The sequence below is a fragment of the Jaculus jaculus genome, chromosome 9 (genome assembly GCF_020740685.1).
Source record: "Jaculus jaculus isolate mJacJac1 chromosome 9, mJacJac1.mat.Y.cur, whole genome shotgun sequence".
Classification (NCBI taxonomy): domain Eukaryota; kingdom Metazoa; phylum Chordata; class Mammalia; order Rodentia; family Dipodidae; genus Jaculus; species Jaculus jaculus.
This window is the reverse complement of record NC_059110.1, coordinates 88290118-88306502: the sequence shown is the minus strand read 5'-3', so window position 1 is coordinate 88306502 and position 16385 is coordinate 88290118. Positions and strand designations below refer to the sequence as shown.

Below are 16385 nucleotides of genomic sequence, written 5' to 3'. Positions count from 1 at the left end.
TCTCTCTCTAATAAATAAATACATAATTTTTTTTTAAGTCACAGTGGAAAGCTAGGGATGTAGCTCAATGGGGGAATACTACCATTTGTTTTAAACAGGTCTGCTGCACCAATGTGTTGAGCAACACCCATCAGAGTTCAGTATACCTGTAGTCAGTGGTGGCTGCTAATTCACTTCTGCTTCAATTACAAATATTAGAAGTACAACCTAAAAGCCAGATGTGGTGGCGCATGCCTTTAATCCCAGCACTCGAGAGGCAGAGGTAGGAGGATCGTTGTGAGTTCGAGGCCATCCTGAGAATACAGAGTGAATTTCAGGTCAGCCTGGGCTAGAGTGAGATCCTATCTCAAAAAAATAGTAACAAAAAAAAGTACAACCTAAAAACATCAACTAAGTCATAAAAAACTGCCATCTTTACATATGAGTGTGCTCCCTGGGGACTAAAGTGATTCAAACTACATATCCTGGCTCTAATGAAAAGGAGATACTGCCGGGCATGGTGGCGCACGCCTTTAATCCCACCACTCGGGAGGCAGAGGTAGGAGTTCGAGGCCACCCTGAGACTCCATAGTGAATTCCAGGTCAGCCTGGGCAACAGTGAGACCCTACCTCTAGAAAAAAAAAAAAAGAGGAGATACTTTTAACCCCACATACCCAGTGAAACAAGTACAGAAAGCACAAAAATTTCAAAATTTTTAGATATAGCTGAAATAACTAGGATTGCTATGTAAATATCTCTCAGTGCATACAGGGATCCCTCTCTCCTTGATAAAAATTTAACTATACTTAATGAATTATTTTTTTTTTAATTGTCATATATTTAGAGAAAGCAGTCTACTGGCTGTCCAGCAATTAACACTTTACATACTAAGGCTCTTGCTGGCTCTATTATATTACATCATTTACCTTCTCTATGCCTAAGTTTTCTCACTCAAAAGAAACATCTCCAAACTTAAGGTGAACTCTACCAAACTCTTGAATACACATTTACTATTTCTGTAATAAAACAGCATATGTAAGTATCTTATGTTAAACTGTGAAAATATTATCTCAGTGATTTTGCTTACAAGAAAAGATGGGGGTTGAAGAAATGTCTCAGCAGTTCAAGGGGCCTGCTTGCAAAGTCAGACAGCCTATACCCCAGTACCCAAATAAAGCCAGCTGCACAAAGTGGCACATGTGTCTGCAGTGGCAAGAGACCCTAGAATGCCCATTCTCTCTCCCCCCTCTCTCTGTCTTCTATCTACCTACCTCTCTGCTTACAAATAAATCAATCAATGAATTTTAAAAAGTAATGCCTTAACTTTTAAGACAGTGGTGTGATCCTGCAATATACTTAGCAACAAAGCGGAAGGTCTTTTAATAATAAAGATAGAGAAACATGTACTTATATTACTCAATATAAAATCCCAGCACTCAGGAGGCAGAGGTAGGAGGATCACTGTAAGTTCAAGGCCACCCTGAGACACATGGTGAATTCCAGGTCAGCCTGGACTAGAGTAAGACTCTACCTCAAAAAACCAAAATAAATAAATAAATAAATCATAATCAAGGGGGGCTAGAGAGAGATGGCTTAGCAGTTAAGGCGCTTGCCTGTGAAGCCTAAGAACCCACGTTCAATTCCCCAGAATTCACATCAGCCAGATGCACATGATGGCACATGTATCTGGAGTTTGTTTGCAGTGGCTAGAGACCCTAGCATGCCCATTCTCTCTTTCTCTCCTTCTCTCTTCTCATAAATAAATAAATAAATAAAATATATTTCTAAAATTCATAATCAATCCTCTTTAAAAGTGAGGATTTTTTAAATCATTTTTTTTCTATGATAAGGAAGTCTATAGATCAACAAGTAAAAGGAAGAAAAAAGCTGGGCTTGATGGTACATGCCTGGAATCCCACCACTTCAGAGGCAGGCCAACCCAGGAGGATCAGCAGTTCATGGTCATCCTCAGCTACATAAAAAAATTCAAGGCCAGCCTGGGTTACATGAGACACTGTCTCAAAAGAAAGGGGGGGGGGGGATTCTCCAGTACCCACATGGGCCAGATGCACAAGGTGGCGCGTGTGTCTAGTATTTTATAGTGGCTAGAGCTCCTGGCCCACTCTCTGTCTCTCTCAAATAACTAAAAATATTTTTTTAAAGAGTTAAATTGGAACAGGGCATGGTGGTGAACACCTTTTAATCCCAGCACTTGGGAGGCAGAGGTAGGAGGATCACCATGAGTTCGAGGCCACCCCAAGACTACATATGAACTCCTGAGCTGCAGTGAAACCCTACCTCGAAAAACCAAAAAGGAAAAAAAAAAAAAGTTAATCTGGAATCTTAATTTGAAAAAATTGGGGAATATTATGAAATAAATCATTCTAAATCCTTCATTCAGATTTTAGCAACCATGATGTTCAGTTTTGGTTTTTCTGCATGCCTTTTCAATCCTTTCTATAAGTTGTGCAAAGTCTTTTCTATTAAGTTTTAATTCTAATGTCTATTTAAATACTCTATTTAAACCTAATGCAAAGTGGGATAAATAAACCAACTCCTTCTAGTGTCTGATGACAGCTTTGAAATTCTATTTTACCTATCTAGGTTCTGCTCAACTTCCTTTGCTTATTCCTCAATCTCACTTAAGTCATGAGCCCTATAAAGAGATGGTTAAGGATCAAAGGGAAGAGGAAACCCTTCCCCCTAGCTGTCTGCTCCAATAATCACTTTATGATTTCACTCAGTAAACAAAACAGATTGACTCAATCCTAAACAAGTCCCTCATCACAGGGAGCCCCCAATAGAACTGCAGCTGCAAAAAAAAAAAATAAAAATAAAAATAAAGAAGTCCCTTTAAACCAACTATCTACAGCAGCACAAAATTAAACTAATTCTGACAAAGTACTATGTGTATTATGTGTATTACCTCTTATCAGTTCTAGGATTTGATGTACAGAGAAACCCAGGGAAAAAGTCACCTCCCTAAACTATGAAACTTTTTTCTCCATCCCAAATAGCAGTCTCACTGAAAGTTCCCTTGTGAGCGGAAAGGCCAGAGTGGAAAACAAGTCAAAACAACAACAACAAAAGCACTAGCAAGAATTACCAGCACCAGGACCACATCCCAGCTGTCTTTGCTCTCTCTCTAGTCAGTTGCTCACAAGCTGTTTCCCACTTTCCTTTCACCTTTCTCCCCTTCCTCCCCGGGATCCTCAAGAAAAGCAATATTCACCTCCTCGGACCACAGGGCAAGACGGGAGGGGTGCAATTATTTCAGTGCCAAGGTTCCCCTCCCCTTGCAAAGGGAAAAGGCAGTCTTGTGTCACCGGGATATGGGGAGGGGGGCATTAAGAAGATGTGCAGGGTGTGCGTTCGGAGTCTCTGCAGGCTGAGGCGGCGGGGCAGAAAGTAAGAAAACCTGTGCTTTCTTTCCTTGCTTCGCTCTATTCTTCCCCCTCTATGAGGGGAAGCTAAGAAACTGGGGGAGGGGAGGAATGTTACCGTGCTCCTAGTGGGGGTACACTAAATAGGCCTAGGGGGGCCACTCAGTTGCCCCCAGCAATGATGGTCACGGGGGCAGGGACGAGAGGAGAGGACGAGGGAAGCCCTTATTACCCACCACCGATCCCCCCAAAAAAAAGAGGAGAAAAAAAAAAGTACGGGAAAATGATTACAGCCAGATGGAGGAGCGCCCCTGAAAACGCCCCCAGGTCACATCCCCGACAGCAAGCGGAAGAGCTAGGATGGAGGGGATGGAGGGGCTGGAGGGCCGGTCAGGGGGGAAGGCCCCACCCCGCCCCCCCAGCCCGATTTAGGAGGGAAGCGGAGCCCCAGCTCCAGGCCGGGCCCGTCCTCCCCTCCCCCAGCGCACCGAGCCCCCCTCACCCCCGGCCCGGCCTCGTCCCCCCCGGAGCCCCAGGCAGCGGCGGGCGGGGGAGGCGGCGGCGGCAGCTCCTTCCTCCCCTCACCCGCTCCGTCCCCACCCCCACCGCCCGCCGCGGGCCCGTTACCTGCTCGTCGAAGCGGCTGACCACGGCCTGGACCCATTCCACCGGCCTGTGAGCGGCCATGTCCTCCCCGCCGGCCGGGGGCTGAGGGGGGCTGGGGCAGCGGCGGAGGGCCGGCGCCCCGGGCCCGGCGGAGGGCGGCGAGCCGAGGCCGAGGCCGAGCAGCGGAGTGCGGGCTCCGAGCGTTCCCACGGGGGTGGGGACCGGGGCGTGGGGGGGCTGCGCGTCCAGCCGGGAGTGGGGGGACCCAAGGGGAAGGGGGGAACGTTGTCGAGGAGGCCCGGGGAGAGGGGGAGAGGAAAAAGGGGACGGGGGGGAAGGAGGGGGGACCCGGGGAGGGGAGGGGACCTCTGGGTCGCTCTCCCCCACTAGCGCCGTCTCCCCTCAGCCATCACAGTCCCAGACGCCGCCATGACACCCCACCGGAAGTGGGATCCTTTCCACAGCCCGGGGAGAGGGAGCGCGAGCGGGCGGGCGAGCTGGAGATTGAGAGCGCGGCTGCGAGCGCGCAGGGGAGGGGGGAGGGAGGGGGAAGGCGCGCGGGGGGCGGCGGGGCCCTGCCGCGCATGCGCGCGCGCCGACCGGTTTCATTAATGAAAAAGCGAGTCCTCCTGGAGGTGACGTCACCTAAGCTCCTCCGGGCCCGGCCCCAGGGGCGCGCGTCCCTCCACGCCGCCGCCGCCGCCGCCGCCGCCGCCGCGGGCTCATCTGGACTGGAGCTCCCGGCGCGGGGTTGCGGGGTGGTGGAAGGGGGTTCGGGCCGGGACAGTCCGAGCTGACCCCGGAGCGTCCGCTGCCGTCCCCGCCGCCGCCTCGGGCCGCCCTTCCCCCGCGGGCCTCCGGGGCTGGAAGTTCGGGCGTCCTGGGGCTTTCTTACCCGCTGATCTCTTGGGGCGGGGAGACTGCTCGGCAGCCTTCAGCTCTCAAAACAAATAAGTAAAGGTAGATGACCCACGTCCTTGGGAACTTTTGTAGGCTGCTGGGAAACAAGGGGTATTTAAAAAAAAAAAAAAAAAAAGGCCGGGAGAAGGTCGCTTAAATCCCAAAGCTAGACCGAGTGGCCAGCACGGTACTGAGACTCCGGAATATCAGCCCGTACTTCCTCTGCTAAACTGATAAGGCGTCCACGTTCGTTCGTAAGACTTTGGCACAGTTGGTAACGGGCAGATTGACGTTTCATTCACCATCCTGGAAATCGCCTTTAAAGGGCCTCGCATACATTCGTACAACAGAACTCACCATCTCACTTTAACCTCTCAGCGAGACTTTCCAGCTGGTCTCATCACCCTCACCTAGATGATCAGTAAGACACAGAAGGTTCCTAGCAGATTCAGGATGCCAACCCAAAGACAACGGATCGTAATTCTCCAGAAACAAGGGCCTTCCCCATACCCAGTACCAGAACTGAAAGGATTTCATGTGGAATTGGCTGTGCACTTTTCCAGGAAGAGGGTTATGTCCAAAACAGGATGCCATATCTATATTAGACGGTGAACTTTGGAATGAGTTATTTTTAAAATTTATCTTCAATGAATTTTACTTAGGCCAATGTTAAGATGTGTTTACATTTTCTGAGCACACACTGCTGTAATCAACCAGTTAAGCCACAGAGAAAGATACTAACTGGATGATAAGATGAAACAAAACCCCCAATTTTCATTTTACCACAGAAAATCCACAATGCCTGTAGCCCATGTACAGAGATATATCTGTAAGGGAAGTTTCAAGTCTGCGTAGGTTGGTGATCTTCCAAAATGCACATTATATTAATGTTTCATTCCACTAGAACAAAAGGACAGTTTGGGTATTTCTTTGGTCCCTTCTTGGAGAATGCAACATGGATATTGACTAATTTCTTTAGATGATGTCAGACTGATGACAGTGCTAAAAAGAGATGGATGACTATTAAACTCATATCTCTGTCCTTTCCCCAACTAGGACTCCTGAAAAACGCTCTTACTCATACCCTCTCCCCCCACCCCAATTGTATTCCAATATGTCTACTTGTCTGCTAAGCATCCAGACCTAGACCCATGATGACCTCCCTTTCCTTCTTTCACACTTCCTCTGAAAATCCCCAGTTCCTTCCTTATTGCCCTGGCTTTTGGCCCTCATCGTCTTTGATGTTCTGGATGTGACTCCCTGAGCCCTCTGCCCCATTGCTTCCATTGGCATTCTGTTGTTTCCTCTCCTTGTCTGGTTTCTTCAGTGACTTCCCATTCCTCTCTAACCTCAGATGCTGGCCTTTTGCTCGTCTTTGACTCAAGCTCCAGCCAGCAGGCCATTAATTCATCCTAATGTGTATGTGCAGCACTATTTTCCTCCCTTGCATACCAAGCCCCTTATTGCAGGTGGAGGCCTCTCCTTCACCCAGCTTTCTCTCTAATGAACTTATTCAGTTCTATTGAACCAATATTAAGTATCCAAGTGCCTGTGCACCACTATGAACCTTGTTAAGCAATGCCTAATATAATGAAGATTTTAAACTAAACACCAAATAAGGCAATGCATAAACTGGCGGACTCTGGAGCACCCCTACCCCCACTTAAGAAGGCAGCTGTCACTCAGCTCCAGCCCATTACTGACATGCCAGGATGTTGACCTAGCATGGAGAGATCTTCCGGTTACTCAAGAAAAGCTAGAGGTCCAAACTTACGTACAAGCTCTTCCAATTTTTACATTGTGGCAGCCAATTCATATTTTTTAAATGTTGTACAGCCAAACTAAATAAGTCTGCTGTATGAACCTCGCTCTTGGAAACCAACTGGACTGTCTGTATTCTAGCGGGAAGGAAAGCATGTGCCTCTGAGCAGACTGGAACTAGGTGTGTGTTCTGACCTCCCCTATCCTGCTGCCCAACGTGCGCAGTCCAGGTTATATAAATGTCAAATACAGTTTTAAATGTATCTCCCTCATTCATCCTCTTTTGTTTCAGGTAGTTTCTGTCAGTTGTTCTTCAAGGGTCTTATTCAAAGTCCCAGGCTTTTCCTGCATTCTACCCCGTCTGCGCTGGCACCGCAGCCCTCAGCAAACTGAGAATCACAGGCGCTTCAGGACCGAGGTACCTGTTTCTCTAGCTGCTGGGGGGCAAGTGGGGCTAGTTGCAGGCAACCTTAGCCAAGGTCCTCTCCAGGAGATTCCCCTCGCTCGGGAGAGTTACTTCACATCAGCTCCCAGCACTCTCGGGAGAGTCTAGAAGATTCAAGCTCTGGGTGGGACCACTCTGACGGCTCTCCTAGTCCCAGAGCTCCTTGACAGGATCAGCTCCAAAAAAACAGATCAGCGGAGGCATTTGCTATAACTGCATTTACTTTGACTTCTCTTTTTCCTCAATCCTGCTCCCTTCAACTACCACAGAATGCTAACCCCAAGGACACTAGCTCCATGAGAGCCTGTTCTAGTGGAGCTGAATCACACTGGCCAGCTGGCAGTGAGGATGCCAGGTCAACACATGTTAGACTCCGGCATGCTATGGCAGTATGATATTAAAACTTTAAGCAATAGTAAAAATATGGGATGGAATATCAGTGGAAAATGCACCAGAAAGTGTGATCTAGCAGGCATCTGTTCATTTATATTGTTGGGGGCGGGGGTGTTTGCATGTGTGCACGCATGCCAGACGTCAATGTTGGGTGTCTTCCTAAATCACTGTCCACTGCATTTTTTAAGACAGGGTCTCTTTCTGGGCCTAGAGTTCACTGGTTTGGTTAGGCAGCTAGCCAACAGGCTATAGGGATCTTTGTGTCTCCATCTAACCAGCATTGGGATTATAGGCATGAGCAGCCACACCTAGCATTTACATGGGTGCAGGTCCTCATGCTTGCACAGAAAGTGCTCTATCCACCGAGCCATTGCCCCAGCCAACGCCCAGCAGGCATTTTTTTTTAATTTTTTATTTATTTATTTGAGAGTGACAGACACAGAGAGAAAGACAGATAGAGGGAGAGAGAGAGAATGGGCGCACCAGGGCTTCCAGCCTCTGCAAACGAACTCCAGATGCGTGCGCCCCCTTGTGCATCTGGCTAACGTGGGACCTGGGGAACTGAGCCTCGAGCCAGGGTCCTTAGGCTTCACAGGCAAGCGCTTAACCGCTAAGCCATCTCTCCAGCCCCCAGCAGGCATTTTTAAACTATGAGTGAAATGGTAATTTCAAGGACATAGGGGCACACAATAGTAATTCCAACCCTTGGCAGGCTAAGGCAGAAGAACAGCAAGTGCAAGACTAGCCTGGGCTGGTAAAACCCTGTCTCAAAAAACTAACAAGGGGGCTGGAGAGATGGCTTAGCAGTTAAGGCCCTTGTCTGCAAAGCCTAAGGACCCCTGTTCAACTCTCCAGATTCCAAGTAAGCCAGACACACAAAGATGGGAAGAGCATAAAGTCGAATATGCCCACTAGGTGGCACAAGCATGTGGAGTTCAATTGCGGTGACTGAGGCCCTGGAGCCAATTCTCTCTCTCTCTGTATCTCCCCATCTCCCTCTCTCTGTCTCTCTCTAAATAAATTAATTAATTAAAAGGTGGCTCAAGCATCTGACATTTGTTTGTAGCAGCAAGAGGCCCTGACATACACATACACACACATGCATGCAAGTATATACATATGTGTGTGTGTGTGTGTGTGCGCGCGCGCGCGCACGTGCGCACACCTGCAGAAACTATAAGCGTATGGGATTAGGCACCTAGAATGCTTTAGGAGAGAGAGGAGAGAACGTGAATGTGGTACTAAACAAAGCAGAGTTGACTGATATAAGCACATTCCTGTACAGTAGTACTTACATGCTGGCAAGGCCCCCAGGAAATGGTGCTCACAGGTTGCCAGGATGACTCTAGAAAGTTTGAATAAGGCAATGGCCTGTACTAAGCAAAACAGAAAAACCACAGCTATCTGGAAAATAATGGAATAAGAGTAAAAGACTCAGAAAGGCCTGGCATGGTAACACACTCTTAGGGTTCCAGCCCTTGAGCACTGAGGCACAAGTTCAAAGCCACTGAAGTCTACATAGTGATTTTGAGACCAGCCCGAGCTAGCTACTTAGAAAGACCCTGTTGCAAAAACAAAACAAAAGTCTGGGTGTGGTGGCACACAACTTTAATCCCAGCACTCAGGAGGTTGAAATAGGAGGATTGCTGTGAGTTCCAGGCCACCCTGAGACTACATAGTGATTTCCAGGTCAGCCTGGGCTAGAGCAAGACCTTACCTCAAAAAAAAAAAAAAAAAAAAGACTCAGAGAAGAGAGATAGATGGATAGATGGTAGAATAGATAAACTAGTTAATCCCCCCAGCCCAGCTGGCTGTATTCTCCCTTCTATCATAAGTAGTAAGGAATATGCTAATGAGAACACCACCGTATCACCAGGAAGCTTGTGATGGCTCTCTGTAGACCAGGGCTGATAGTAGATAGCATTACAGAATTGGGAGTAGTGGTCCTCACAGGATCCTGGAGAAGTGAACTCAAGTGGCATCACTTAACTGGCAAAAGCAAAATTAAGTAGCATTGCTATAGGTGGTGAGATTTGAGTGGCAACCAAGGGATCCTGACCCATAGAGAATTATAAACATACTTAACAAGAATGCTAAAAGAAAAAAAAAAAAGAATGCTAAAAGAAACAGATGAGCAGCCAGTTGTATTCAAGGCATAGGGTTTTTTGGGGTTTTGGAGGTAGGATCTACTCTAGCCCAGGCTGACCTGGAATTCATAACGTAGTGTCAGGGTGGCCTTGAACTCATGGCAATCTTCCTACCTCTGCCTCCCGAGTACTGGGATTAAAGGTGTGCACCATCATGCCCAGCTGAAAACAGAGTTTTTAATACCCAAAGTTGAATAAGGAAGATGCTTGCTAGAAGCTGTGTCCAATGAAAGGTCATAATACCTTGCCCCATTTCTGGGCCTGAAGCACTTTCCATAACCCAGTGGCTGAAGAAGACTGGTTTCCCAGAAAGTCTATAAAATAATGAATTCCCTGGTCCTCCCTGAATGCATAAGTAGAGAATTTGGTACTTGGCCGAACCACATTAGTTATTTGACCTTTGGGACGAAAGCTGCCATAGCAGGAAGTTGGGAAGCTCTGAGCTGTGCCCTTCCACTCCAGACAAGAGTCTACACATTATTTTTAGATACATTAATTAATTAATTAATTTGCAAGCAGAGAGAGAGAGTATGGGCATGTCTAGGGCTTCTTACCTCTATAAATGAGCTCCATATGCATGCACCACTTTATACATCTGGCTTTACAAGGGTACTGGGGAGCTGAACCTTGGGCCAGCAGGCTTTTCAAGCGAATGCCTTTAACCACTGAGCCATTTCTCCAGCCCCAAGTCTACACTTTTTAAACTGGGTCTCTACATGCCTACAATCTCAGCACTTAGGACGTGGAGGCAAGATGATCAGGAATTCAAGGTCATCCTCAACTACTTAGCAACTTCAAAGCCAGCCTTGACTACATAAGTCTCTTTCTCTCAAAAAAAAAAAAAAAAAAAAAAAAAAAGGCGGGACTGAAGAAATGGCTCAGCAGTTAAAGGCATTTATTTGTAAAGCCTGATGGCCCAAGTTTGATCCCTCAGCACCCACATAGAGCTAAACACACAAAATAGTGCATGCATCTGGAATTTGGTTACAGTACCAAGAGGTCCCCCTCTATACGTGGCTGGAGAGATGGCTCAGTGGTTAAGTGTGCTTCCTATGCAAGCATGAGGGCCTGAGACTTCCAGAGTTTGAATCTTCAGATCCCACATAACCAGCTGGTGCGACCACATGCACCCGTACCCTAGTCTTACAGTGGAGCAAAGAGCAGAGAAGTGTTGGATCCCTGCAGTCTCTGGAATGATATTCTAGCCCCAAAAGAGACCATGCAGAAGAGTGATGGAACGGGGTAGTGATGTTCTTCTTCAGCCCCCATAAGCAATGGGGTGACTCACCACACACACATGCACACATACACACACATGCAAAGTGTGTGTGTGTGTGTGTCTGTCTGTCTGTCTCTCTCTCTCTCTCTCTCTCTCTCTGTGTGTGTGTGTGTGTGTGTGTGTGTGTGTGTGTGTGTGTTTAATAACAGCTGAAAGAATCCTAGGTTTCTGAGCCTTCCCCAAACAGTGATTCTGACCTTGAACCTCAGGAATTCTTGTTTCATGAGACAAGGAAAACTTTCATTCTGTTAAGCACGTGCATCCCAGTTTCAGTTCCATGAGACTGGGTAAACCTTAACCAATACCAATGGCCAGTGGGATACTGTCAAGTGCAAAGGCAAAGGAACTTAAGTAGCTGCTCAGTGGATGCCTAGACCAGGAGAGGAGACTTCCAGAAGAATTACTGTGGATGGTCATTTGAAAAATACACAGTAGTGGTTAAGCGTTTGCTTGTGAGGCCTAAGAACCCCGGTTCGAGCAAGGCTCGATTCCCCAGGACCCACATTAGCCAGATGCACAAGGGGCGCACGCATCTGGAATTCATTTGCAGTGGCTGGAGGCCCTGAGTCACCCATTCTCTCTCTCTCTCTCTCTCTCTTTCTCTCTCTCTGTCTGTCTGACTCTCTGCCTCTTTCTCTGTCTGTTGTTCTCAAATAAATAAATAAAAATAAACAAAAAAGAAAAAAAGAAAAATACACATTGTAATTACCTCATTTTTGGTTGCTAGGTGCTTTATTTTATTTTATTTTATTTATTTATTTATTTTTTTTTTGGTGGTGAGAAATGAACCCAGGGCCTTATACATGCTAAGAATGCATACTACTACTGAGAAACATGGCTATCACTGACTGCAAGGTACTTTCTCTGAACAGAGTACTACCTCAAAGCTGCCCAAGTGAGGCATAGGGGTTATTTACTATAAAAAAGTACTTATATAATTATCATAAGTAGTCTCAGTATCATTAGTACTACTGTAAAACACTATTAAGAATAATGGATTGGCTGAGTGTGGTGGCACACATCTTTAATCCCAGCACTTGGGAGGAAGAGGCAGGAGGATCACCATGAGTTCAAGGCCACCCTGAGACTACATCATGACTTCCAGGTCAGCCTGGACTAGAGTGAGACCCTACCTCAAAAAAACAAACACACAAAAAGAATAATGGATTGTGTAGAACAAATGGATCTAACAGATATATACAGAACATTCCATCCAAATGCTACAGAATACACACTCTCAACAGCAGATGGAATATTCTCTAAAATATACCATATATTAGAAAACAAAACAAATCAAAAATCTTAACAAATACAGGAAAATTGAAATAATTCTATACTCTACCTGACAATGGGATTAAACCACAAATCAACAGCAAGAAAAACTATAGAGCACAAACAAAATCATGGAAACTAAACCATGCACTATTGAATGATGAATGGGTCATTGAAGAAATCAAGAAGGAAGTAAAAAAAAATTCATAGAATCAAATTATAATGACAACACAACATACCAAAACCTTCGGGACACAATGAAGGCAGTCCTAAGAGGGAAAGTTATAGCTTTTAGTGCCTATATTAAGAAATTAGAAAGGTCGCAAGTAAACAACTTAAGGCTGCATCTTGAAAAAAGAAGAGCAAGGGAAGCCAAAAATCAGTAAATGGAAAGAAATAATAAAGATTAGGGCAGAAATTAATGAAATAGAAACAAACAAAAAAAGCAAAGAATCAATGAAACAAAGAGTTGGTTCTTTAAAAGGATAAAAAAGATTGATAAACCCTTAGTAAATCTAACCAAAAGAAAGAGAAGAAACACAAATGAATAAAATTAGAGATGAAAAAGGCACCATTACAACAGATACCAGTGAAATTCAGAAAATCATAAGAACATACTTTAAGAAGGTGGCATAGAGAGAAATGAGAGTTGAAAATTGACTCTCTCAGACCCTCATTCCTTTTTTCAAAAAAGTTCTTTATTCATTTGTTTGATGGGGGTGGGAGAGGTAGATAGAGACGGAATGGGTGCGGCAGGGCCCCCAGCCGCTGCAAACAAACTCCAGACGCATGTGCCACTTCATGCATCTGGCTTATGTGGGTACTGGGGAATCAAGCCTGGGTCCTTAGGCTTTGCAGGCAAGTGCCTTAACCACTAAGTCATCTCTTCACTCCCTTGTTCCTTTTATCAGGGCCAGAAATAATTTTTTTTTCTGTCTGTCTCTTAAAGTCCACTTTGTCTTCCTACTCTGGACTTGCCTTGGTCACTCTAGCCCTTACTCCCCTGAGTTTTAGACACACGTTTTCATCTTGTCTAATGAAAGACACACTAAGCTCCTATCTCTCCAGATACCAAGGCACAGAATCATTGTAATAAATTTGTTTCGATTGGTTAATCAAAGGGAAGCAGCTGGAAACAATTAGTTACAGGCTAATTGTTATCAACTGCCTAGGTAACAAAAGGTGCCAAGAGGGCACATCCCTGCGTAACGTTTTGGTCTTGGCATTAAAACAGGGAGTTATAAACAGCTGGGGAAAATATGTTTTCCTCTCAAGGAGTCTAGTGGATAGGGACAAAATATTTTCTCATCAATCTTGAACAACATAGTTAAATCTACCAAGGTTTCCTTTCAGAGATAAAACTTTGTGTCTGTCTGCCTTCCTTCCTCATCACAAACGTGCTTTGGAGCTGTGTTTCATGGGACCTGCTGTAGTTGGACCTTTTTGTTAATTCAAGAGATGAGGCCTTGGCCAGGTGTGATAGCACATGCCTTTAATCCCAGCACTGGGGAGGCAAAGGTGAGAGGATTGCTGAGTTCAAGGCCAACCTGAGACAACATAATGAATTCCAGGTCAGCCTGGGCCACAGTGAGACTCTACCTTGAAAAACCAAAAACCAAGACAAAGAAAAGGGCTGGACATGGTGGGCGGTGCACACCCAGCATGGAAGTCTTTAGATCACTAGGAGAGTGTACTCGAAGGGGATTATGAGACTCAGGCCCTTGCTCTCTTGGCTTTCTGACTGACCAGGGAAGAAGCTTTGCTCTGCCATGTGCTCCCTGCATGAGTGGGAGGTTCATGGCTAGACCTCGGAGCCCTGCCCCCAGCTCTCCTCCTCTGAACATCAGTCTTCTTCCCGATGTGCCACCTAGGAAAGTGAGATCAAGAAAAATAGGACTAGGATGGCGGCGTAGGTACCACGCCAAAGCAGCTTAGGGGGGAAAAAGACCAAAAAAACTCAGCAAAATACACACTTTTACTAAAAAGTGAGGTGTATAGGAAATTGAGGCGGCAGCGGAGAAGTAGAAGAGTTATAGAGCATCCAGAGCCTGCACAGGCGGAAACAGCGGCTCCGGGGCAGCTCGGCCAACCGCCACAGCCGCGGCAGCTTCAGCAGCGGTGGTGGCTCTGGCTCAGTTTGCCCCGTAGGAAAAGCAAGTGCCCAGCTCCAGAAATCAGAACAGCAGCCCGACGACCCAGGCAGCAACTTGACTGAGACCACAATCACCCAAGGTAACTGGGATTGCACCAGGGAAGGGTCTCACTTGGTCACAAGCTGACTTGGATACCTCAACAGACCAGAAATCTAAACCTCTTTGTTGATAGAGGATCTGGTCATTATAATAACTACTCTTGCATACATACTCGGGGCTGTTTTTGATTGAATGTGTACAGTGTTTAGTTAAATTTTAGAATCTACCAGTATTTTATTCCACTCAGCCTGCTTGAATACTCCTATAGCAGGGAAACTCAACCCCTAAGAACATCTTTGTAGATACTCTGAGAGTCTTAAGAGCCACACCTAATACCTTAAGGTCCTACCCTGAAAATATATTACATCAAATCAATTGATACAGCTAAGAATACACAGCTAGCTAGAAAATCCAAGCATTAACTTAATCCAAGATGCAAAAATATATACATTATAACACAAGAAACACTAAAAAGCAAGACGATATAAATCCACCTAAAAGTATTAATGCATCAGAAATGTCCTCCAGTGAGAAAGAGTTAGAGGAAATGCCTGAGAAAGAGTTCAAAAGAATAATTATAAATATGTTCAAAGAGGTCAAAGAACACATGAAAACAATCAAAGAAGAAATCAAAGAGGAAATCAAAGAGGAAATCAAAGGAATCAAAGAAGAGGCAGGACACCAATTTAATGAAATAAAGAAGGCAATACAAGACATAAATAGGGAAATAGAAATAATAAAGAAAAACCAGTCAGAATTACTAGCAATGAAGAACACAGTTAATGAAATAAAAAACTCTGTAGAAAATCTCACCAGTAGGATGGATGAGGGAGAGGACAGAATATCTAAGCTAGAAGATCAGGTGGCAGACCTAATGCAGTCCAACAAAGAGAAAGACAAACTTATAGAAAAGTATGAGTGGGAATTTCAAGATATTCGGGACACTATGAAAAGATCCAATATAAGAATTCAGGGCATAGTAGAAGGAGAAGAACTCCACTCCAGAGGCATAGTAGGCATCTTCAACAAAATCATAGAGGAAAATTTCCCCCAAATTGGGAAAGAGATGCCAATACAGATACAGGAAGCCTTTAGAACCCCAGCCAGACAAAACCCAGAAAGAACCTCTCCTCACCACATTATACTCAAACTTCCAAACACACAAACCAAAGAAAAAATATTGAAAGCAGTTAGAGAGAAAAATCAAGTTACCTACAAAAGCAAGCCCATCAGGATTACAGCAGATTATTCAACACAAACTTTTAAAGCCAGAAGGGCTTGGAGTGATATATTCCAAGTTCTGAAAGATAACAACTGTCAACCAAGGTTACTTTATCCTGCAAAGTTATCCATTCAAATAGATGGAGAAATAAAGACATTCCATGACAAAAGCAGGTTAAAGGAGTATTTGAAGACAAAACCAGCTCTACAGAGAATACTTGATAGAATCCTCCATGCTGAACAAAAGGAAAAGCACACATATAAGGAACCTAGAAAAAACCAGCTATACTCAAATACCAGTTAACAGAAGAGAGCACAGGTAGAACAAGTAACACACACACACACACTCACAAATGGCAAACATAAATACACACCTTTCAATAATATCTCTTAATATCAACGGTCTCAATGCCCCAACGAAAAGACGTAGATTTGCAGACTGGGTTAAAAAGCAGGATCCTACAATTTGTTGTCTCCAAGAAACTCACCTTTCTACAAAGGATAGACATTATCTTAGGGTGAAAGGTTGGAAGATGGTGTTTCAAGCAAATGGGCCTAGAAAACAAGCAGGGGTTGCTATCCTAATATCAGACAGGGTAGACTTTAGTCCGATGTTAGTCAAGAAAGATAAAGAAGGTCACTTTATATTGATTAAGGGCACACTCCAACAGGAGGACATTACAATCCTAAACATATATGCACCTAACATGGGGGCTCCCAAATTCGTCAAACAAACACTATTAGAACTAAGGTCACAGATAACACCAAACACAGTGGTGGTGGGTGACTTTAACACCCCACTCTCA

At 45.2% G+C, this 16385-nt stretch overlaps 1 protein-coding gene across 6 annotated transcripts in view; it reads right to left on the bottom strand.

Moving 5' to 3' along the window:
• Window positions 1-4106, bottom strand: part of Nf1 (neurofibromin 1) — a 281308-nt gene extending 277202 nt beyond the window's left edge. For all 6 annotated transcript variants that reach the window (XM_045158367.1, XM_045158370.1, XM_045158368.1 and 3 more), the window contains exon 1: window positions 3991-4106. In XM_045158367.1, the coding sequence (XP_045014302.1) occupies window positions 3991-4050 (60 nt within the window). In that variant the 5' untranslated portion in view covers window positions 4051-4106. The remainder of the gene's footprint in view (window positions 1-3990) is intronic.
• Window positions 4107-16385: the final 12279 nt, after the last annotated feature.